The sequence below is a fragment of the Crinia signifera genome, chromosome 8 (genome assembly GCF_055691185.1).
Source record: "Crinia signifera chromosome 8, ASM5569118v1, whole genome shotgun sequence".
Classification (NCBI taxonomy): domain Eukaryota; kingdom Metazoa; phylum Chordata; class Amphibia; order Anura; family Myobatrachidae; genus Crinia; species Crinia signifera.
In genome coordinates, this window is record NC_139224.1 from 54,451,807 (window position 1) to 54,475,560 (window position 23,754).

Here is a 23,754-nt window from a genome sequence, read left to right on the forward strand (position 1 = left end):
TTCATTCTCCCCTCTGCATGTCTTTGTATCTGGCTGGCAGCCATACTTATCACAGAGGAAGACATCTTTTTAGAGCCATTAAAAAAATGACTTTGTAAAATGTGCAATGCTAATTAAAGAAAATAAAATCTTCATTGTGGGGTAGCTGCTTTTAAAAAGGTTAAAAAAAAACAATACATGTTCTCTGACTTCTAATTACAGTTAGTATCATAATTTGATGATTCTATGTCAGGCCGTAGCCTATACACATAGCAGTGCAAGGAGGTGATCAGTATTTTCTCAGAAATGCTTTGGAAGTACTGTAGGAGTTTGGTTGTTGTGGAGTTCCTGTGAATTCTAAAACTCTCACATTAGTAATTCACACTACATAGTTTAAGAACATAACAAGATCATTAAAAAGACACACAATACTTAATATATCCATTGTTTTTAGGTTTTCGTCATTGAGCCTACTGGCATGGAATTTATCCCTTGTCAAGTTGAAGCCCGTGTAGGAAACAGACTTGAGCTGCCGCTAAGGATATTTGGCCTTCTGAATGGGGACAATGAGGCTGTGACACTGAGCGACTGCTCACACTTTGCTTTGGCTGTAGAAATGGAGACTCCTGGGAAATTTAAAATCCTGCCAGGTATGCAGAGAAGTATGGCAGTCACCTTTTAGACATTACTGGAAAATGGCAGCTTACATTGGTGATATACAGTTTAAAAAAAAAAAAAAGATGTATATACAGATGGAGCCGCTCTCATTAAAGTGGCTCCTGACACAACATTGAGATGCATGAACGTCCCCTCCACTCCCGTCAGTCTACCAGGGTTCGCCAGCTATATAGATATGATGCACTGGCGGATGGAATGAGAAAGGTTCCGTGTGTGTAGATATAGATATCACACACGAGGAGGAAGCATATACGACGGTGGGTGTAGTATGATTTACCGAGAACTATCACAATTTTAAGTATTACTGTATTTTGGCAGGTTTTATGGTGAAAGTGGAGCAAAAATGATGATGTACCTCCAAAAGCGCAGCAATGCTGATTTGACTCTTGCATTTATATATGCAAGTGTGTATCTGCGCTTGCAGCAACACAGAAGTAGCAGTAATATATACCAGGGGCTGTCGGTCATCTTGCCTGTATTACCTTCATCACTTCTGTCAAATATACAGTATAACACCTTTTGATATAACAGTATAATTAAGTTGACAGTTTTAATAAAAATGGTTAGCTAAAATGTATCTAATAAAAGGCACAAATGATCCAGCAAATAATGCAAAACATGCAGCAATCAGCTCAAGTATATAGTTAGTTCTGCCATGAATCAGTAATTGTCTACAAATTTAGATGACCCCGGGCAACCCAAGAAGGAATATCTGGCTTGTTTAACCCTTTGAGCGCCAAGTGAATTTGTCAAAATTGGTGTGAAAATTGTCACGCAAACCTTTTTATTCATCAGAATGACCTGTAATGTTTACCATTTATTTAGGAAATGTAATTTTTTTTTTTTTTACATTATATTTTTTTTTATTTGAAAATTATATAACAAATGTGAGCGACGCTGGCATTTTTAGCCGATATTTTGCACATCTCACCGATGTTGGCACAAAGGGTTAAACACTATTGCAGATGGCCTCCTATTGGTCCCCCTGGGTTCCGTACGATTTCTCAATGTTCAAAATACAGGTGATCAAAATACCGACCAGCATTAACAAACAGGCAAAATACAGACATGGGAAAAAAATGTTGGCATGTCATAAAGTCGTTGTTTGGTTGTCAACATGGACACGCATGGCTCACTGGCACACTATTCTAATCTAACTCTATGCCTTGGATTGTGAAGTAAGAGCAAGTCTGTTTCAAAGAAAAAAAATCATGAAAAGCTTTTGGCAATGTTTTGCCATGTCGACATTTGAAATGACAGCATTGTCTACCAATGGTTGTCGGTATTTTGCCCATCTGTATTTAGACTGTTGGTAAATTGACTGCATCCCGGTCCCCCTGGCCAATGTTAATGTCCGTGGCCCAAGACCACTGAATGCCAAGATGTCAAATAGAGGCAAACTATGTATGACTGTCACCAAATTTACTCTCGGTGGAATCCAGTCCACAGGATCTAACACAAGGGGTTTCTGTGGTTTCCCATTAAGTCATTGTAGTGAACAGGCCACCTGTCATCGCTTTCACTGAGAGGAAATATTTGCTGGAGCTCACTCCAAATAAGATTTAGGTGTCCTATAAGCCTGGACACAACCTCCATTTCTAAAATAGGCAATTTAGGACCTAAAGTTCAGACTTGGCAACAGTTGTGAGTCTAAAGGTACACCGTAACATAATGCTCCACTTAGCTGAGGTTTTATCAATTACTCTAATGGTGCCCATACACGGTGCATTTGGGCAGCCAGAAACAGTCCAAAAACGCTCACAGCTTTAGCACATCGGATGCGTTTTGAACTAGATATGATGCAATCTAGCAAAAGGCACGGTGTGAATTGCACTGTGTGTGCGACTTAACTCAATCACTAAAATTCCCTTTGCAAATCTGTCGTCTTGTCTGTAATTCTGCATTTTTTCTCATCCTTCCTCATTTTCTTTTGCTAGGAAGACTCAAGCCAGGTGCCAATTTCTGTAGTGGCATTACAGTTCAAGCAGAAGCTGCCGGGCATTCCACAGTATTTGTTAGTTACACATATGGTCATATACATCTAAAGGCCAAAATCATTATTGCTGCCTATCTGCCTCTGAAGGTAAGCTCTGTTCCAAATAATTCACACAGTCTTGTCTAGCAAAATGACTTGTATAATTAAAGGAAAAAATTGGGAGTCTGTTGTTTCTCGGTAACGCCTATTGTATACGATGCACAGGTAGACCTGTCGAATGGTAATGCAGGTGTTCCTCCTACCTTGAAAGTAGAGTTAGGGGTCACACACTTAATCCGTTTCGTTAGGTCCTTCCATATCCCTCAGAAATAAAAGCATAGAGAGGGAGAACTCATTGATTAAAATATACTTTTTACGCTAGAACACATCCACAAAAAAAGTAACTCATATAAAAGACTGGTACCGTATCTGTTCTTTTAAAAAAGGCTAAATTTGGAGCTTAGTGTGGGGTCAGATGTTGAGAACCGGGTAGCACTGAGTCTGCACCATGAGATCTCTTTCGTTTCGCCTCCCCCCCCCCCCCCCCCCTCTTGCAGTCCTTTCGTGGGGGCAGGTTTCGGAGTATGCCCAGGGGTGGTAGGGAAATACAGCGTAGTCTCAGTTCTTCAGTCACAGAGATGCTGCGGCTGCAGGGGATAAACATCATCCCTTACCTGGACGACCTCCTCATAAAGGCGAGGTCCAAGGAACAGCTGTCATTCAGCATTTCTCGGATCACTCAGCTGTTGTCCCAACACGTGTGGTTTCTAAATTATAAAAAGTCTCACCTGCTGCCTACCCAGAGACTTCTCTTTCTGGGGATGATTGTGGATACAGTGGCCCAGAGGATTTCCCTTTCGCCGGACAAAGCGGCGGCCATTCAGGAGTTGGTCAGGGAGGTACTGAAGCTGAATGAGGTCTCAGTCCATCTCTGTGTTCGCCTGTTGGTAAAGTTGGTGACGTCCTACGATGCCATCCAATTCGGGCGTTTCCACACCCAGGAGTTTTCAGTTGGATCTCCTGCGCAAATGGTCGGGCTCCCACCTGCACATGCATCGGCTGATACAGCTATCCCCTCGGACCAGAGTTTCTTTGATGTGGTGGCTACAGTCGTCTCACCTGTTGGAGGGGTCCAAAATTGGGTCCTTTTAACGACGGATGCAAGCGTAAGAGGTTGGGGAGCTGTAACCCAAGGGGTACAGTTTCAGGGCAGGTGGTCATGCCACGAGTCTCTCCTTTCACTCAACATTCTGGAACTTTGGGCGATTTACAAGGATCTGATTCAGGCCTCTAATCTGCTCCTGAATCAGCTATAACCCCACCATTTGGATTAGGGAGCAGGGTACCAGTGTGGCTTACCCAATGGTTCAGCCGCAATCTCATCGGTGCTTTGGTGCCGTGTCTATACAGCTGGGACCCTGTGCGAGGTGCCACATGTTTCGTCGTTTACCCGAGAACTTTTTTAAGATGCTATGAAATGGTTTAGTGAATGCTTTATACCTTGGTGAATGTATTAACTCCTACGTTTTTTCCCTATATTTGTTTCATATTTTTCTTCTTTTTTACAGTTAAATTTTAGATGTTGTAATTGATTTTGTTTTTAAAATTTCTTAGACAATTGACCCACCTTCAGTTGCTCTAGTTACATTGGGCTCTTCAAAAGACATGCTATTTGAAGGGGGACCCAAGCCATGGGTTTTGGAACCCCTGAAATCCTTCAGAAATGTATCTGCTGATGACCAGGAGAGTAGCGGCCTGTTCCTGCTTGAGACCTCTTTATCCCGTAACCATTTCCAGCACTGGGTTAGGGCTGTCTGCAGAGACCTCGGAGAACAGGTAGTTATAACTTATGTAGCAGAATATACAGCTACGTAGTGTTTTCAGCTAAAAATCATTTTAAATTAAATACATTACATATATAGAGATTTGGTGGCCTCCGTATGTCAACACACATGTGCAAGTTATGGAGCACTATACATAGGGCAGTATTCAATGAGGCTGATTCGCTGTGTTCTACGGCGAATGTGTGCTATTTTCGTGCTCTAAGGTGAAGCTTTTTACTGAAAAACTGATTCGCTCTATTCAACATGCACTATTCGCCGACGGCGAACAGTGAATGACGGACAATTCGCCGAATGATAGTCGCCATAATTCGCTGTAGGTTTTCAATGTGTTTTTCAGTGTGATTCGTCTTGAGTGTATTCAATGATCAGATGGCGAATTGCTTTCTAAGTGAATTTCGCCGTGTGTCATTGTGTAGCAATCGCCATCTTTTTATGGTGAACTGAACTCTGATCTTTTTGTGTAAAAGGGGTACAGGGAGCAAGGCAATGTGTGTAATGAGTATAACACAAGTATGAAAACTTTATACATTTATTTTTTTTATTTTTTTAAGCCGATTTTATTTTTTATGTATTTGCTGAAGCACAGAGCTGGTCAGCTCATCTCCAGTTAGTGACTTGTCACAGAAGTAGTATGTTAACGTACCTGTTTTATTTTGTGTTAGGTCATTTCATTGTCTGTCGGAAACCATCCCACTGAAACCAATCCATTTCCAGCAGTTGAAAGCGTAGTTGTGAAGCTGACCTGTGCTCCTCCATCACGATTTACAATGAATCCTGTGTACAAACATTTCCATATGGATCTCGTCTGTCCGTTAATGAAGCACGAGAAGCAAGTGGTAGGTTCTATATCCAGAAGTGCCCTGTAATTCACTTATATATATGTTCGACTTCAATTATTTAATTTTATTTTCTTGTTAAGACTTATGCAGACCCCAAGTTACAATTTTGGATATTTTTCCTAGAATAGGATTTGCTACACCAGTACCCAATCAAAACATTAACCATTCATCTGTGCTGGACATTGCTGTCTGCATTTCATATCTGCTGTGGCTGGAATGTATGGTCGGATTGGGCTTGTGCCCTGTATGTGGTACTGATTATCTCCCACAGCATAACCAACCTAGTATGCCCATGACGCAGCCACCTTGTGTGCTTGAGGAGAGTATGAAAGATACATGTACCTGACCGATATGTTGGGATTCTACTAGTGTTAGAAGTGATTACACAAAACTGGTGGATGCAGAATCCTAAGTGTTACCTATTCCAACCAGGGTAATCTTGCCAGGTAAAGCTCACTAGGCCGACTTTTCCTAAGGACATGTTGGACCCGATTTGCCCTTGAGCTCACCCGGCCGCTTCCGGGAGGATTCACATACGATTTGGCAATTGATGTGCCATTTTGTACCAGGACTCCCGGGTAGCTGCAGGAGAATTACAAAAAAAAAAAAAAAACATTCCAATGCACCTCGATGGCTGAACATACAATTTATCTTCAGTGGATCACATCTAACCTCCGACTCCGGTCCGACATAGGACCGCGGATTGGATCAGATGTCCTACACAAACGATTAGTTAGTTTTAACCGATTTCTCGTCCGGATTGGGTGAAATGGGGCCCAAATCACATAGTGTATGGGGGCCTTGAACATGGCTGCCTCACGTTTTTACCTTTCATGGGTGGAATATTTAACCCATATAAGTTAGAACCCACAATGTCTGCACCAAACCCTTCACTATGCCTATTATGCTATATAGGTTTACCTGGTCTTATTTATCTCTGTATGTGTTTGTCTTGGTTCTGTTTTGGCTTTTCTTGAACTTCTATAATTCTGCTAATTTATTGTAAAGTGAATTTTATATTCCTGAAGTAGCAAAGCGCTATATAAATATTATTTATTATTAACCCCTTCACGACATTTGACGTATATATACGTCATGGTCGGGAAGTACTTCCCGACACATGACGTATATATACGTCATGACTTCTAACTGTCACTGCGTCTAGAGACGCAGTGACAGTTAGGTGATGTCTGCTGTCCCTGACAGCAGACATCCCCCCTCGCCGCCCAGGGGGGGCAGGGGTGCCCCCCCCGGTCGGCGATCGCTGTGATTGGCTGTTCAAATCTGAACAGCCATTCACAGCGTTTCCTGTGTTACCGGCGGCTAAGCCGCTCGGTAACACAGGGATCGGTGGTGATCGGTGCTGTCAAGTACAGCACCGATCACCTCCGATGTGCAGCCCCCCCTCCAACCCGCCGGGCACTCACCCGGCAGCAGCGGCTCCCCCGGAGCGTCTGAAGCGCACGCAGCGCTGACCTCCTCCCCCCCTCCCCCCCGCAGCAGCAGCATCAAGCTGCAGAAAAAGTAAAAAAAATAAATATATGCACTGAAAAACTATATGTGTGTGTGTGTGTGTGTGTGTGTGTATATATATGTGTATATATATATATATATATATGTGTGTGTGTGTGTATATACCGCACCGATCGCCAGCCCCCCTCCCACCCGGCAGCCCCCCTCCCTCCCACCCACCCGGCTGCCGCAGCACCAGCACCCCTCCCACCCCCCCGCCAGCCGCAGCGCCAGCCCCCCTCCCAAAGCTGGTGACTAAAATGGGGTCACTTGTGGGGGGGTTCCACTGTATTGGTGCTTCGGGGGTCTTGCTAATGCGACATAGCACCCACCATTCATTCCACCACCAAAAATCACTCCTTCCCTTCTGAGTCCTGCCATGCACCCAACTGGTATTTTTTGGTCACACGTGAGGCATTGCCGTACTCGGGAGAAATCGGGGCACAGATTTTGGGGTGCTTTGTCTCCTTCATTCCTTGTGAAAATAAAAAATTTTGAGCCAGAACTGCATTTTTCTGTAAAAAATTACATTTTTTACACAAAAATGCAGATCTGGCTCAAAATTTTTCATTTTCACAAGGAATGAAGGAGACAAAGCACCCCAAAATCTGTGCCCCAATTTCTCCCGAGTACGGCAATGCCTCATGTGTGACCAAAAAATACCAGTTGGGTGCATGGCAGGACTCAGAAGGGAAGGAGTGATTTTTGGATTTTGCAGCACAGATTCTGGTTGAATGACCCCCGAAACACCCATACAGTGGAACCCCCCCACAAGTGACCCCATTTTGCAAACTACACCCTTCAGGGAATTCATCAAGGGGTATAGTGTACATTTCAAACCCCCCGGGGTTTCACCAATTTTGATACAACTGAGCTGTGAAAATGAAAAATTAATTTTTTTTTCATTTTCACTGCCCAGTTGTACCACAATTGGTGAAACCCCTGGGGGTTTGAAATGTACACTATACCCCTAGATGAATTCCCTGAAGGGTGTAGTTTGCAAAATGGGGTCACTTGTGGGGGGGTACCTAACTTTTAGCATCTTATGGTGCCTAGAAACCTACATTGTGCCTAAAAAATAATCTCATAAAAAGGAGGCTCCAAAATCAAGTAGGTGCTCCTTCTATTATGAAGCCTGTGGTTTGGTCACCGTGCACACTAGGGCCACATATAGGATATTTATGAAAACCAAAGAATTGGGGGAATCAATTTTTAGTCACATTTCTCTAGTAAAATCTACTGTGTTCCTTAGAAAAATGTATTAAAATTGCAAATCTGCAAAAAAAATGAAATTTTGAAATTTCACCTACACTTTCTTTTAATTCCTGTGAAACACCTAAAGGGTTAACAAACTTCCAAAATGCTGTTTTGAATACTGTGAGGGGTGCAGTTTTTGAAATGGCATCATTTATGGGGGTGTCTCACATACAAGTCCCTCAAAGTCACATCAGAACTGAACTGGTCCCTAAAAAAATCAGTGTTTGAAATTTTCTTGAAAATTTGAGAATTTGCTATTCATATTTTAAGCCTCCTAGTGTCCAAAAAAATGAAAATGAGGTTGAAATAATGATGGCAACATAAAGTAGACATATGGTCTATGTTAGTTATTCACTATTTTGAGTGGTAAGATTATTTGTCTCACAAGCAGAAAATTTAACATTTTGCAAATCGCTAAATTTTCCATTTTTTTACGACATTTTGGTATTTTTCACAAAAAAACACAGACTGTATCGACGAAAATTTACCACTAACTTGAAGTACAATGTGTCACGAGAAAACAATCTCAAAATCACTGGGATAAGTAAAAGCAAAAAAAAGTTATCCCCACTTAAGTGATACATGCCAGATTTGAAAAAAAGGGCTCTGTCAGGAAGGCAAAAACTGGCTCTGTCATGAAGGGGTTAATAATGAAAATGGAAACTTTGCCTTAACAAAAGGATGCTTGCACTTTGCGTTATGGAATAGTCCCCATGATGCAAATAGTTATTATTTAATGAGTGTGATTATGTAAACACGATGTAGAGGGTATGTTCACAGCTTGGTGGAAGTCTGCAGGTTTTCTCCCTGTAGAAGGATTTGCTTTTCCGAGAAAATAGCATTTCTCGTGTTCTGAAGTCTTTATACTGAAATGCTACAAATGTCACATGTAAATGTAAGCTGTATATGTGTGATTTTATTATAGATTCCAGTGTCGAACTACCGCAACCAATTACTGCAGTTATCAGCCTACGATCATCAGGGAAGGAAATTTGATAATTTCAGTTCTTTGGCTATTAATTGGGAGTCATCCAAGGTGCTGTTAGCCAGCTTTGATGCTTCCAAACCTATGGACTATATCCAGAAAGAGGATGGAAGTGGCCAAAAGAAACTGCATGGTACAACATTTATTTACCTTTTTTTTGTTGTTCTACATCATCAGTTATGTCCACTGACTGCTTAATGTTATTAGACAAATAGCAGATGGCCTTTTTAAAAAGAGGGAACCAAGCATAATCTGGTCTATTACTTTGTTATTCAAAAGCCAGATACACACTATGCTACGTGTGTACCCGGTGATATTGACAGCAGCTCCAGCATCGGAAAGTACAAACCTTGCTGCTGCAGCATAGCCCTCATTGACTAGGTCAGTGGTTCCCAACCTGGGGTACTAGTACCCCTGGGGGTACTTGAAAATAATAATGGTAATGGCGGACAATGAAAAGGTATTTTAATGGCTGAAGAAGACCCATTGCCATGGAGACAAACCATGTTGTGTCATATACGTGACCAGCAATCCACTGGGAGCTTCCCATGCTGCCCTCAGACATCAGCAGTCATCTGCCCAGCACTGACAAAGGTGGAGGAAGCAGCGGCATTATTCCTACCGGTGTTAGCGGGAATCCTGGAGATAATACACAACCAGAGTCTAGACACAGAAGGGCATGATTCCTTGCTGTATACTACTCCTCTGCTCCTCCTTAATATATGACATGCATAAGGATCCGCATACCACTAAGTACTGTCCATATTTCAAAATGAGAGGAGGGGGTACTTATCAATGAAAAGCCTAATCAAGGGGTACGGGAGAGAAAAAAGGTTGGGAACCACTGGACTAGGTCCACTCTTATCTGTACTGAACGCACATCGTTAACGATGTTGAGTCTTTGCACTAGACTCAGAGGGATGCAGTTAAAATCCCGGCGGTCGGGATCCCGGCGTTCAGAATCCCGACCGCCGAAATGCCGACACATTCTCCCTCCTGGACACCCCTGGAGGGAGAATAAATTAGCGTAGCGAGGCATCGGGCCCGCAAAGGGGGGCGATCCACGTGTGTGTCGTCCCCCCCCCCCCCCCCCTGTCGGCATTTCGGCGGTCGGGATTCCGGTGTCGGGATTCTGAACGCCGGGATCCCGACCGCCGGGATTCAATACTGAATCCGACTCAGAAGGACCCTACGGTCTCATCTAGTGTGTCTGAGGCTGAAGTCCTACAATTCTGAAACCAACTGTGGCGATGTAGAGAAATAATATGCAGGAAAAATTGAGTGTTGCGACATTTCCTTTGAACTTTCTATTCCACTGTAGCTCATTATGAGAGATAGGGGCGGATGTATTAAGCCTGGTAACGTGATAAAGGGGAAGGATCAGAATGCACCAGCCATTTACCTCCTAACGGTCATTTTTCCAACACAGCTGATTGCCAGTTGCTTTATCACCGTCCACTTTATCACTTTACAAGGCTCAATGCATCTGCCCCTTTGTTGGCATATTTTATACCCCAATTTAAATAGATGCTGTAGTTTGATAATAATACATTTATGTTCTATCTCATTATGATTAGGTCTGAACACTGTTCATGTTCATCAAGTATCTGGAACAGCAGTTATTACCGCCAAAGCACTCAATTACCAGGAATCACATCACAGGGCGGCTAAAGTGAGAACACCGGTATGTACATAAAGCTGAACTCCTGACTTTCCTTCACAAAGGCAACTGAAGGCTCTGTGTCCCCATCAGATTCTGAGTTTGCCGAGTATACTGTATGTAGGGGATTCTGGTTTATGAGATGGAGTATACAGTTTACACCAGGCATGTCCAACGTTGGCCCTCCAGATGTTGTGAAACTACACATCCCAGCATGCTTTGCCACAGTTTTGCTATTAGAGAATACTAAAACTATTGCAAAGCATGCTGGGATGTGTAGTTTCACAACAACTGGAGGGCCAACGTTGGACATGCCTGGTTTAGACCTAAAAGTGGTAAGGTCCACAGGAGGAGTAGAGTTACAGGGTTTAGGCGTAATGTGAAATCAGGTCACGAAATAGATAAATTTACGCCTAATGACGCCTCTGATCTCTCAGCCAGTGATGCATGGAGACTGAAGTCACAAAATACAGTTTGTTTTTCAGACTCCTTGGATTATTGGGTTAGGGATCTGATGAGTCAACAGGCAGCTCTGCTCCCACTTCAGTCCTTTGCCTCTCCTGTCCCGCCCAGCACAGATGCTCCTGCCACAAGCAGGATCCCTACTCTACACAGCTGGCATTGAGGGCCCTCCCGGATCCCGGGGCTTCTGAGCTGTAGGAGATACATTGCAAATGTGATCTGCCTGTTTTATATAAAGGAAAGAGTGTCTAGGGCAGAGGGGGGGGGGGGGGGGGGGTAATTATCCGGAGGCACAAGGAGGTGCGGATCCAGATACAGCAGCAGGGGGAGTATGAGGGAAGGAGAGGAGCACGGAGCACAGATTTTATGGTATGTGTCTGTGGAGAGGAGAAATAGGGGAAAACTCATTAAGTAAATATGTCTGCCTTACTCTTCCGTCCCCCATTACCAGCTGCCTCCTCTTCACATTACTTTTTTTGTGCCTCTGCAATGCTGCCTTGCATGTGCGGTCTGCTAGCCACGCATGTGCAGCCATTCTGTGGTAACTTGCTGGGGTCTTGTAATCATTTTTATTGTCTGACTGGGTTCTAGAGCAAAATGGTTTGAGAATCTCTGAGCTAGGAGACTGGCTGGCTTGAGAGAGAAGTGTAATATGCACAAGATTATTTGTGAATAAACTTTACCCATCATTTGAAGTTAGTAATTGTCTAAGAGCAGCTCAATTAAAAATAGTTAGCAAATTTCATAAAAATGATAATTTATCGCCAAGCTGCGAATAAGCCATAAATCAGAATAAGCCATATTCTGTCCCATATTTTCCTAGATTAATATCTATTAGTGATAAATTCCTCTGTTGTCATGGGTAACACAGATGCAGCTGAAGAGGACTTTACAAAAGGAATTTGGGTACTTGTGTACTAGCACGGCGCCCATCACATCGCAGACCATATCGCATGCGATGGTATGCGATGCGACGCGATATCGGCCGATGTTGTACAATGGCATACAATTTTAAAATTGTATGCCATTGTATATGGCATACAATGCGATGTGATGCGATTTTAAATTGTATAAGCACCCTAATGGGTGTTTACAATGGTTAAATGCACCCCCACGCCACCCCCCAAGTATAAACGTGAACCCGAAGCGTGGCGAGCGGCGGCGGTACGCGTCCTACGACCTTTTCATACCCCCACTATCCACGCCGGCGTGGAGTTGAGAATAGAAAGTGTGGCGAGCGCAGCGAGCCACCGAGCCCGAAGCGTGGCGACCGCACACGGATACCTTCACAGGTATACGCGTCCCCTTGCGGACTTCACAGGTATCCGCGTCCCCTCGCGGGGCTCCCCACGCTTCGGGCTCGTTGGCTAGCTGCGCTCGCCACACTTTCTATTCTCAACTCCACACCGACGTGGATAGTGGGGGTAGGAAAAGTACCGCCGCCCCTCGCGGGTTTGCTGCGCTCGCCACACTTCGGGTTCACGTTTATACTTGGGGGGTGGCGTGGGGGTGCATTTAAGCATTGCACCCATTAGGGTGCTTAAAAGCACCCATTAGGGTGCTTATACAATTTAATATCGAATATGAGTTAAAATCACATCGCATGCCATCGGGTGTATGGCATGCGATGCGATTCGATTAAAAAATTGGGCGACTCATTATCGGAGCACCGTGCTAGTACACAAGTACCGGAATTTGCATAGGGAAGTACCAAATGTAATGTTAAAATGTATTCATTGTCTTTTCATTTAAATGTACATGTGTGTTGATGTTTTTAGCAAGTGTTATATTTTATGGTCTTGTATGTTCCAGGTCAAAGTATTGACACCGGTCTCTGCTAGTTTAGAACTTCTGCTTGTGGAGGATGTAAGAGTAAATCCTGGATCAATTTCCCTTTACAATCATCCTGATGTAACGGTGAGTTTGCATGTGCCTGACTGGTGCTATGTGCTAGCTCAGACTAGGAGCACCTGGGATGCGATCAAGATACCGGCGGTCGGAATCCGGACATATTCTCCCTCTGGTGGTGTCCACGACTAAACTAGCGCGGCACCGGGCCCGCAGCGAGCCTGTAAGGGGCGTTATTGTGCTCACCCCGTTAGGATTGTGGCTGTATGGATCCTGGCGTCGGTATTTTGATTGTAGGTAAATTGACTGCATCCTGTTCTGAGCAATTATGTGTTGATGTCCCACATTCTATATCTTCCATACACATGAAGAGATTTACACAAAAACTTTGTGCTGAGCAATTTATGGGGCCTACACTCAGGGTGACTGTGCTTAGCGATGTGTGCTGAGCGATCTGTCAGGGCCAGTGTACTTCGGTAAGAACACTGGTCCTGCCTGGCAAGCTTACTAGATTTATCCTGCATACACATAGCATGCATGCAGGATCTTAATCACCCTAAAATCACCATAAAATGGCGACGCGCAAGGCTGCACATCACTTTGGCGCTTACACACGGAGTGATGTAGGGTCATTTTCTAAGTGATCTAGTCAGATGGCGTAGAAAATGGGCTGATCTCGCCCCATGTATAGGCCCCATTCGTATAGGAGAGTATTGTATTGTATTAGGCCCTCTGTAATATGAATCTATAGCCTCAGGAGCAGTCAGTTCCTTATGGTTACCATGCATCAAATCATAGCAAATATGTATTTGTAAGTTTTCCCTGTCTAATATGCTATTTTAATGAAAGTTATGTATGGAATTATTGGAGCAGTTACTTTAAATCTCCATTACTTCAACTTTCAGGCTGAATTCACAATTCTGGAGGGATCGGGATATTTTTTCATCAATAGCAGTGTTTCCAATATTGTTAATACAGCCTTTCAAGAAACAAAGGGAATTGTGACGGTAAGAGCAAAATTGCATTTTAACATTGAAAGTTCTCCTCGGTATGTCCTGTAACCTAATGTCATGCAGGATTATGCACCAATGACAAATTGGACATACAGTGTCTTTAAGTGTGTGTGATTTGTGTGCTCCTTCGGGTTGTACAGCCAACCAGAAGCTATGGTGTATTATTACGCAGTATGGATTCCTATATCGCACTGTCATCCCATGCATTGTGCTAGTATGTACGCACTGGATGATGCAGGGTCCCATCGCCCATCGGATCGGTTGGGTAGACATCCGTATTCCTGTCCTAAGGAAAGAAATTATGGAACTATAGCCTCTTGATATGTTTACTAACAGGATAGATGCATACAACAATCTCACTTTTTGCTAATATTTTGATGTACATAAAGGGGGCTGCAATGGAATTTATTTTGGCCAACTACTTCAATTACGGAGCAGTCTAATTTTTATTCTAGCTTGTGGTGTCTTGAAATAACTATAAGGTTGCCTCAGAATGAGAGAGTTTGTGAACCACTGGTCTAAGGGTATTAAACCGTGCAAAGAGGGATTATTTAATTTACTACTTTCACAGGTTGAGTCATCTACACATAATTTGGATATCATATTTTTGCGTAATCCAAAATATTTGTGTATTTCAATGGGCAGAGGACCCAAAATTTAACTTGAAAAGCATTTGTGTCATTTTGTAAAAAAAAAATTTAAGTCCTTTTGTGCATGATCAAAGTATGTGTAAGTTGAACAATCAGAAACAAGGGTGTTACTATATCATTCATGCTTAAGAAATTACTTATTTTGGATTTGTGAGCCACGGCCTATAGCTGGTGTTGGATTTATTGTGTTCTACTGCAGAGTAATTTGAGTAGCATGTGGCATTTAAATGCAGTCCAGATTTTAGTAAGGACTTACAGTGGTACGATGTAACCCCGCAAAAAACAATGATCCTGTGAAAAATGATTCTTCTGTATTCAACATGTGTATTAATACATGCTCTGATACTACTAAGCTGTTTCCTTTATTGTCTTTCCTGATTATCCTTCCTTTATTTACCATTTTGTTCACTTCTCCTTTTATACCATGTTCCTGTGATGTTCCGTGTGTGTAGTAACCTTTAGGTGCCAGTTGTTTCACAGCTCATTACAGGATTGGAGTTACTCATCCTTGGGTTAATATATTAGTAGAGCTATATTGGTGTTATTAAATATACTAAATCAATGTGGTGTAATGATGCTTCTGTATTTCTGTATGTGGCTGTAAGACCTGTGCTTTTTTTTCTTACAGGTTTATCCTCTGCGCCCAGGGACATTATCAATCATGGTCTATGATCTTTGTCTGGCTTTCCCAGCACCAGCTACCGTCAGTGTTTATGTGTCTGATATTTTCCAGGTGGATGTTAGAGTGGTTGATAAGGTAATGTTGTTTATGATCATTCATAACACAATGCTGTGACCAGCGGTTGAACAAAATTGGTTTCTGCAATGTAGGTGTTTTTTTTTCTTTGTTCAAATATTGTTGTAATGTGTTGGTCTAATCCCATCACATTATTACTAGCATGCAGTAAACGCTGCACGGTGATCAGAGGATGCAAAACTCTTTAGACCCATAAACAATAGGCGATTTTGAGTAGCTCACTTTTCACCTTTGCACTGTTTTTAGCTAAAAATCTCCTAGTGTGGGTGGGCGGTGAGCGCTAATGTACACTCCCGCATTATCGCTGGCTGCCACCGACCTGCATTACAAGCAGAGTGAACCACTTTCCATAGTAAGAGTATAGTAATAGTAATTTTATTACACCCCCCCACCCCCCCCTTCTACTAAGCGATTTATTGGCCAGTGATTTTCATAGCTTCACTTAAGGGCAAAGACGCCCAAGTGTGCACCTTTAGTTGAATCTAGAAACAACTGAATTTAGTAATCCATTGAATATACTGTATGTAGCACATGGGTCCTTAAACTATTTTGCTCTGGGACCCCATCAACAAAAAACAATAAAAATTATGACAGGACCCCAGCAAGTTAGTGCAGAAGGTCATCACATCACATCACATGTAGTCAGCAGACAGCACATACATGGCAGCATTGTGGAGGCAGAGTATGATGGGAGGAGTCTAAAATAACAGACAATTCAACAGATTTTTCAGACTCCTTCAATCACTGACTGAGATTAGAAAAGTCATCAGCCTGATGGTCTGCAACATGGAGTCGTGACCCCATGCTGAGAAGGTTGGGACCCACTTTGGGGTCAGGGCCCACAGTTTGAGAACCGCTGCTGTAGCATATTGGTTGTGTGTCAAAGAAAATCTTGCTAATTATGGTTTCCTTAATTATGTAAATCAGATGTTATATAGAGTCCTAAACAAGTGTTTTCAATTGCTCTACAGGTAGAAATAGGAAAGACTGTTAAAGCCTATGTGAAGGTCCTGGACTCTTCCCAAAAACCATTCCTCGCTAAATATTTTGCTTATATGGACTTGGTGCTGGGGTCGTCATCACAGATTGTGACAATCAAGTGAGTATGTTTTGTCAATGTTTATTTTAGTAGTAGTTTAGGTTTGATTTACAACCTAGGGAACATAATGTGGAATGCCTAGGTCTTATTGTGAACCAACATGATTTCATCTTGCAGAGCACTCAATGAGAAGGTTGATGAGGTCACTGCCGTCTATTCTGTCCATGGTCTGGCCATAGGGCAAACAAGTCTCACCGCATCTGCCATTGACCAAGCTGGGAACAAATTAGATTCTTCACCAAGGTCACTGGAGGTAACTCGAGTAGTGTACGCATTGAAGTTTCCACAAAGGTCTAACCCAGGGATGTGGAACCGAAGGCCCTCCAGCTGTTGATGAACTACATGTCCCAGCATGCCCTGCAACAGTTTTACTATTTGGACATGCTAAAACTGTTGCAGGGCATGCTGGGATGCGTAGCTCATCAACAGCTGGAGGGCCAAAGGTTCCCCCAATCCCTGGTCTAACCCTTAATGGAAATACTGTAAGATCAGCAAGTTCTGTTATGATTTATGTAGTATGGAGACTGTGTATGATAAATTAAATTTCTATATTTATATCCGTAAACATGCTAATAATGCAGTTCAAAGGTCTATGATGCCATCTCGGCGCTTCAGTTTAGCCAAAGTGAATCGCCTACAATTTTTTTTTTTTTTTTTAACATCAATCATTTTTATGGAAAGGTTACATTTTTAAGGCGATAAAGAAAAAAGAAAAGGGGGGAAGGGCATATCTAGATTCCGGAAACGTACAAAGTTATCACATTGTCAACAGAATAGTTATCACAATACAACAGCATATAACCGCTTTGCTCGCCACGCTATCTAAAATCAACTCCACGCCGACGTGGATAGTGGGGGTAGGCTGTAGGCTCTTTATGATAGTTTTCCACAAATGAACAATTTGAAAATAATGAAGAAGCTCGGAGTCAGGCAGAGAAAAGTTTTTTTTGTGGGCGGTAAGAGATTTTGGCATTAAACATGCCGAACGTTTTCATGTCAGATGTGATCCATTTCAAGAGATTTTAATTTGGAATTATGAGGCTGGATTGAAAAGTAATGCCTCCATGGCTATATAAGTTATTTTTTTTTTTTTTTTTTTTTTGTGAACGCATTTGAACACTTTTTTTTTTTGTACATGATAACTCTGTTTATCCTCTGTCATGCACTATTCACTTTTTTTTTTATGTATCCCCATCCCTTTCCACGCATGTGCGCCAAGACTTAAAGAGTCGGGCAAACCTGTCAGAGAAGAAAGCTGGTTGTGGTTGTCAACACCAGGACTGAATGTCAGCTTTCACCTCGTCGTCAGAGTTGAAGTGTTGACCCTTATGGTGCGCTTTCATATTTGGGAAGAGGGTTACAGCGCCTGCAGTTCAAGGAGGTTCTGCCACACCTGTCGTACAACCCCGACCTTGCACCCTGCGTCTTTCACCTCTTCCCAAAGATGAAAGAGCACCTTTTATAACGGTCAACACTTCAACTCGACGAGTTGAAAGCTCCCATTCGGTCCTGGTGTCCACAAAACAACCACCAGCTTTCTTCTCTGACAGGGTTGCCCGACTCGTCAAATGTTGGCGCACGTGGGAAAGGGATGGGGACTACATTGAAAAGTGAATAGTGCATTACATAAAGGGTAAACTGAGTTATTATGTACACCCACCTCACCTCCGAGTCTGCAACCGAGTATGCATTAACTTGAGCAAGCATGCAAGCTTCTTGATATTGCACATATTAAATTTCTAGTGTGGGCCAAAGGCTTTTATCTGATCAGTTTATTTTGGCTTATATGTCCCGTTCATCTCTACTGTGTCACAGGTGTTCCCTCCGTTCCGGCTTTTACCTAGACGGATTACACTCCTCATTGGTGCCACAATGCAGGTACATATTTTGTGGGATGCAGTGTGGTGTTTGTTATTATTATTATTATGGTGCATATAGTATCATAATGTATCCACTTCTATATTGCACTGCTTCTAGATCACATCAGAAGGGGGTCCTCAGCCTCAGTCTAACATCAATTTCTCCATCACGGATGGGAATGTTGCATCTGTAGGCGGTAATGGATTGGTGAAAGGGACAATGATCGGAAATGGGACAGTGACTGGAGTCATTCAAGCTGTTGATACCGAATCTGGAAAAATGGTTATTGTGTCTAAGGTAATGTTCTGTTGCCAGGAATATTTATTTACAGTTTCTTATATATAGCACACATATTCCGCAGCGCTTTACAGAGAATATTTCAACATTCACATCTGCCCCGGCCCCAGTGCAGCTTACAATCTATATTCCCTACTCCATGTACACGCACACACAGAGGGTTAATTTGTTGGTAGCCAATTAGCCTGCCAGTATATTTTTGGATTGTGGGAGGAAACGGGAGTACCCGGAGGAAACCCACGCAAGTACGGGGAGAATATACAAATGCCACACAGTTAGGGCCATGGTGGGGATCAAACCGATGACCTCAGTGCTGAAAAATAAATGTGTTCATACCAGAATTGGAGGGCATCTGTTCATCCCGTTTATAATTTCAGGATAAAGTGGAGGTTGAAGTGATACAGCTGAAAGGTGTCCGGATTCATGCGCCTGTCACCAGAATGAAAAGTGGCACACAGGTGAGTCTGGTGCAATAGAAAGTAGCAACCAGAAGTCATCAAGTTATTCATTTTATTAGGTACAAGAAGGTGCATGAGCATAATAGATTTGGTACACCTACAATCAAATCAAATAAACAGCATAAATACACGGCAATGAGCAGTCACATGACATGTTCTTATCCGTAATATTTTACTCATCATATGGGCAAGCATGGAACATCAGAGTCGCTGATTGAGGGAAGACAGACCAGCATCTTTGGTTGTAAATAACGTACAAAGGGAAGATGAAATGAGAAGACTCTGCCTGAAATCTTTCATTCTAAATGGAGGGTGAACTGAGAGAAGTGAGCGAAAGAGGAGTTGAGAGAAGGCCTGGTAGGCTTTAGTGATGTGGTGTATTGTGCATGTTAAGCTGGTCAGAGACTTAGGGGGATATTCAAACCCGCGTCACGACTGTCAAGGCTAGCCAACAGCTGTGGCCCTGTCCTATTCTCGACTGGCAGGACTGGCAATCCGCAGGTGGGATTCAATGTCCCTAATGCTGAAAAGGGGCGTGGCCGGGAGATACAGCCGCGGACAAACTGCTTCTAAAGTTGGGCCCGTACTGTGGAGATCCCTGTTCAGTGCTGTCAGGAAATACAACATTGAATAGGGCACCACTGCTATTTCCCCCGTCGGGAATAGCAGCTGCAGATTTGAATACACCCCTTAGTCAAACCAAGTCAAACTTCGTGATGAAGTGAACTTCAGAGGAGGGGACAGGCCAAGAGAAATCTTAAACTGGACATACACTTGTTCGATTTGGCCTCTTTTCACCCGATTCTGATGTTTTGGGCCGAGAAATCCACGTGAAAAGTGGCCAAACCGGTTGCATTTAACATCTGATCTGATGAGTGGTTCTGTGTGGATCAGAGTCTGAGATCAGACCTGCTTGGGACTTCCAGAAGAAGCTGGCAGGGAAAGAGAGGTGATAGTTTACATTCTCATACAGTTAGCATGTCATGTGTAATAAATACATTATGTGCCAATATATATTATGCATGTGTAGAATCATTTGTTATTTCACAACAGATGCCGGTTTATGTGATGGGAATATCCAGCAACCAAACACCATTCTCCTTTGGTAATGCTGTTCCTGGACTCCTCTTCCAATGGTCTGTGGTGAAACGGGATTTTGTGGAATTGAAGAGCAGACATGATGAGGTGAGCCGTACAATACAGTAGGTAACGGGTTTTAATTAGGAACCATCATTTTCCTATGGACATATACAGATTGCTTGGGATTACAATGCTCTTGGGAAATAACTTCTACACTATGCTGGAAGTGTTGGGTGAGAGAAGGGGGAAGTTCTGCTCAGCTTTTAAAGTGCAGCCAGTAATCCGCCACAGATTGCTGGCTGCCATACGCCAGCTGCAAAGATACTGTTGAGTTTTCTGTTACAAGAAGCTATTAGAATTTGTTATTTGGTAGATGTGCTCCCTTAGATGTAGTTAGCAGATTACCAGACAGTAACAATATACACTATTGTTAGCAAGTCCATAGATCTAGAGACCAGAGCCCAACCATCTATGCATCAATAGACACAAGGGTTACCACATATAATTCAGCAAGACTGCTTCCAAAATGTTGTGCAATGCTTGGTACTATATTGCTCTTAAACATGAGTTTTAACCTCATTCATAGCCCAATATAAAGGCTGCCATACATCTACAGATCGATTGTCAGATTGGGCTAATTGGAACAAAAACCTGGTAATGGATTTTTGAAAAGTTTTTGGCAGTTTTCCAGCATTTCAAAGCCAATGGTCAACTGTCATTTACCCTCATCCATTATCAGGTTTTTGTTCCAACCAGCCCAATCTGACAATAGATCTGTAGATGTATGACCACCTTAATTCCAAATATGGATGCTTCTATTGATCTTTCGCACCACACATATGCACAATGAATGGAGCTCCATGTACGGCCGGCAATGTTTTCTAAATGTAGCTGGATTTCCGTACTGTTCTGAGGCGTATGCATGATGGCGGGACACTTGTTATGATGAATATTTCTCTTTCATCCATCCTGGTGACACAGCTCAACCATGGGATGTAGGAGGGTCCAAAGGTGCCAGGCACCTATGCTAAAGCTTTGAGAGGCAGGCTCCTCCCTTCTGCATCCCAGCATTCCCCAGTTTGTTTTAGGTGCCCACCGGAGTGGGTACTATGCTGAAGGGCTGTATGTAACCAACAGATCAGCACGGGGGGAGAAAAGCCTCAGTAGTGAAGGAGTTAATATCTGCTAAGTCATACTATACAATGCTTTTCTGATTTTCTACTAACAGGCATCAGTGAACCTTCCTGAGAAATACAACTTTGCTATGAATGTTTATGCCAAAATGAAAGGAAAAACTGGACTCAAAGTGACCATCCGTTTAACTGACCCTATGGCCAATCAGTTCTTTGGGCAGACGCGGGAGCTATCTGATGAGATCCAGATTCAGGTAACTGATCCAAAAACAATGCATTGGTTTACCATGGACCACATTCCTGTTGTACAATAGTGTTTGTGTGAACATTTTAATAATAGGAAACAATTGTCACTACGTAGAGGCCCAGGGAAAACAATTGGTACAACAGTAAGGAGTCTGAACCTTAAACCTCTAAGGACCATCGTCTGTTTTCATGTACCTGATTAGGTAATCACAACCACATTGTAAATGAATGGTGGAATAGAGTGCAGAAAATAAATAAGAATATGGCTGGGGACACAGCGGCCAAACTGTTCCCGTTCAGCGAAACCAGCTTGGCTGCGAGGAGCGTGCATACAGGCTCCTATGCGGCCACACGCATTCACGGCAGGGCCCCAGTCAGCGGATCATACCTCCAGCATACTGCGGTTGCACCAGATGACAGATACATAGGGGGTTGCAGGTCGATCTCCGCTAAATGCTAGAGTGGGGTGGGGGTTGATCAATACATGAAAATAGGAAGCCCATGGCTCCTAGGTTTTGTTAAAGTTGTTGGGGGGAAAAATAACGCTAGAGCTGTGTTTCAAAGTATGAAGCGGTAACTTTAGTTATGATCTCCCAAACAGTGAGGACATGTGGTTTTTTTTTTCCATGTAGCTGCCATGGTATTATGCCGAAACAATTGACGATGAGTGGTATTTGCCAGGATTATCGAATAGGGAGATTATTGGATTCACAATGTAATAGTGGTGATTAGCAAAATCCCATAAAGGTCTCTAACTTTATGCAGAATTGAATTGTATTTTACTTTTGTGGTCATTATGGCTGGATCTCCCGTTTGATGTTTTTCATATTTCTTATATTTTTATATTTGATTAATGTTAAAATAATGCATCCAGGAAGTCTTCTCATTTTAAACCACAATTTTATGTCCCAGGTGTTTGAAAACTTACATTTAATAAACCCGAATGTGGAAGCTGAACAAATATTAATGTCGCCAAACTCCATCCTGAGGCTTCAAACCAACAGGTAACACAATTGTCTGCTGTGTGTATTGTTACATAATTATTTTAAATGTGTTTAGAGTCCCCTCTACAATGTATGTATATATAGAATGTCACTTAAAGGCTATGTAGACTTGCGTTCCACACCTGACCTAAGGGCAGTGATACGATTTCCATGAGGTTTGGGGAGATGGCCGTGGTCCAGTCCCTTCAGCTTTCTTGTGCAATGGCTAGCGCAGTGGTTCCCAAACACTGTGCTGTGGCATCCTGGGGTGCCTTGGGGCACTTGCAGCCACATGTGATCCTATTCACCCCACACAATATCTAGTTCAGGAATTGTTGTATTGGTACATTTATCACTGCACATTTCTGTTTGTTTGCAGGGATCATACAGCCACGGTTAGTTACCGGACACTAAATAGTCCCAACAAGTTGCCTGCTGTTCAGGTGGATGACAATGGACTGCTGACATCAGGTTCTCTCACTGGAGTTTCTGTGGTGGAAATTATTTCTCAGGAACCTTTTGGAATCAACCAAACCATTATTGTGTCTGTTAAGGTAAATTCAGACAACTTTGGGGGAGGTAGAGTAATGTGTTATTTTACAGTGGCTACGATAGAAAATATTTAATTGAACAATTATTGTCTACTTTTCCTTTATACTTTGTCTCTTTGATCTGAAACGCTTGTGTATTGCTGGAGCTCTTGTTGTAGCAATCAGTTAAATTACCTGAGGTGCAGATGTCCGGTGTTAGGAGCTCAATTATACCAAGTGCAGAGTTGTGCTTGTGTAGAACTGCTGGAATGTGACATAAGTTATAGCTCGCATTGTATTAGTTTCCTGGCTGGCTCTGAACGCTGGTGCGGAGACCATTATTTATGGCTAGGCTGTAGATCTGATTGATATACTAAGGTACAATAGAGCTGGAGCAGAATTGGCCTGTGGTTTATTAAAAGTTCATAGCCGAGCCAATCTGGATTACGGATATATCACAATCCATGTCAGCTGTCCCTTGGGTGTATGATGTTGCATGCAGGATCTCTTAGAAAAGTACAGCTAGGCCTGGTGTTTAGAGATAGATACAGTATCCTGAAGGGACTATTTTTTTGATAATTAAGTATACTACAAGAAGAATTATCTTAT

At 42.7% G+C, this 23,754-nt stretch overlaps 1 protein-coding gene across 2 annotated transcripts in view; it reads left to right on the forward strand.

The window, feature by feature from the left end:
- NUP210 (nucleoporin 210) overlaps positions 1–23,754 on the forward strand; it is a 66,289-nt gene that overhangs the window by 23,015 nt on the left and 19,520 nt on the right. For both annotated transcript variants that reach the window (XM_083156416.1, XM_083156418.1), the window contains 18 exons: positions 434–629; positions 2,595–2,740; positions 4,247–4,468; positions 5,139–5,312; positions 9,010–9,202; positions 10,647–10,753; positions 13,004–13,108; positions 13,945–14,046; positions 15,331–15,459; positions 16,431–16,558; positions 16,676–16,811; positions 18,374–18,436; positions 18,536–18,715; positions 19,093–19,173; positions 20,227–20,358; positions 21,482–21,640; positions 22,545–22,636; positions 22,995–23,169. In XM_083156416.1, coding sequence (XP_083012542.1) covers positions 434–629; positions 2,595–2,740; positions 4,247–4,468; positions 5,139–5,312; positions 9,010–9,202; positions 10,647–10,753; positions 13,004–13,108; positions 13,945–14,046; positions 15,331–15,459; positions 16,431–16,558; positions 16,676–16,811; positions 18,374–18,436; positions 18,536–18,715; positions 19,093–19,173; positions 20,227–20,358; positions 21,482–21,640; positions 22,545–22,636; positions 22,995–23,169 — 2,520 coding nt within the window. The remainder of the gene's footprint in view (positions 1–433; positions 630–2,594; positions 2,741–4,246; positions 4,469–5,138; positions 5,313–9,009; positions 9,203–10,646; positions 10,754–13,003; positions 13,109–13,944; positions 14,047–15,330; positions 15,460–16,430; positions 16,559–16,675; positions 16,812–18,373; positions 18,437–18,535; positions 18,716–19,092; positions 19,174–20,226; positions 20,359–21,481; positions 21,641–22,544; positions 22,637–22,994; positions 23,170–23,754) is intronic.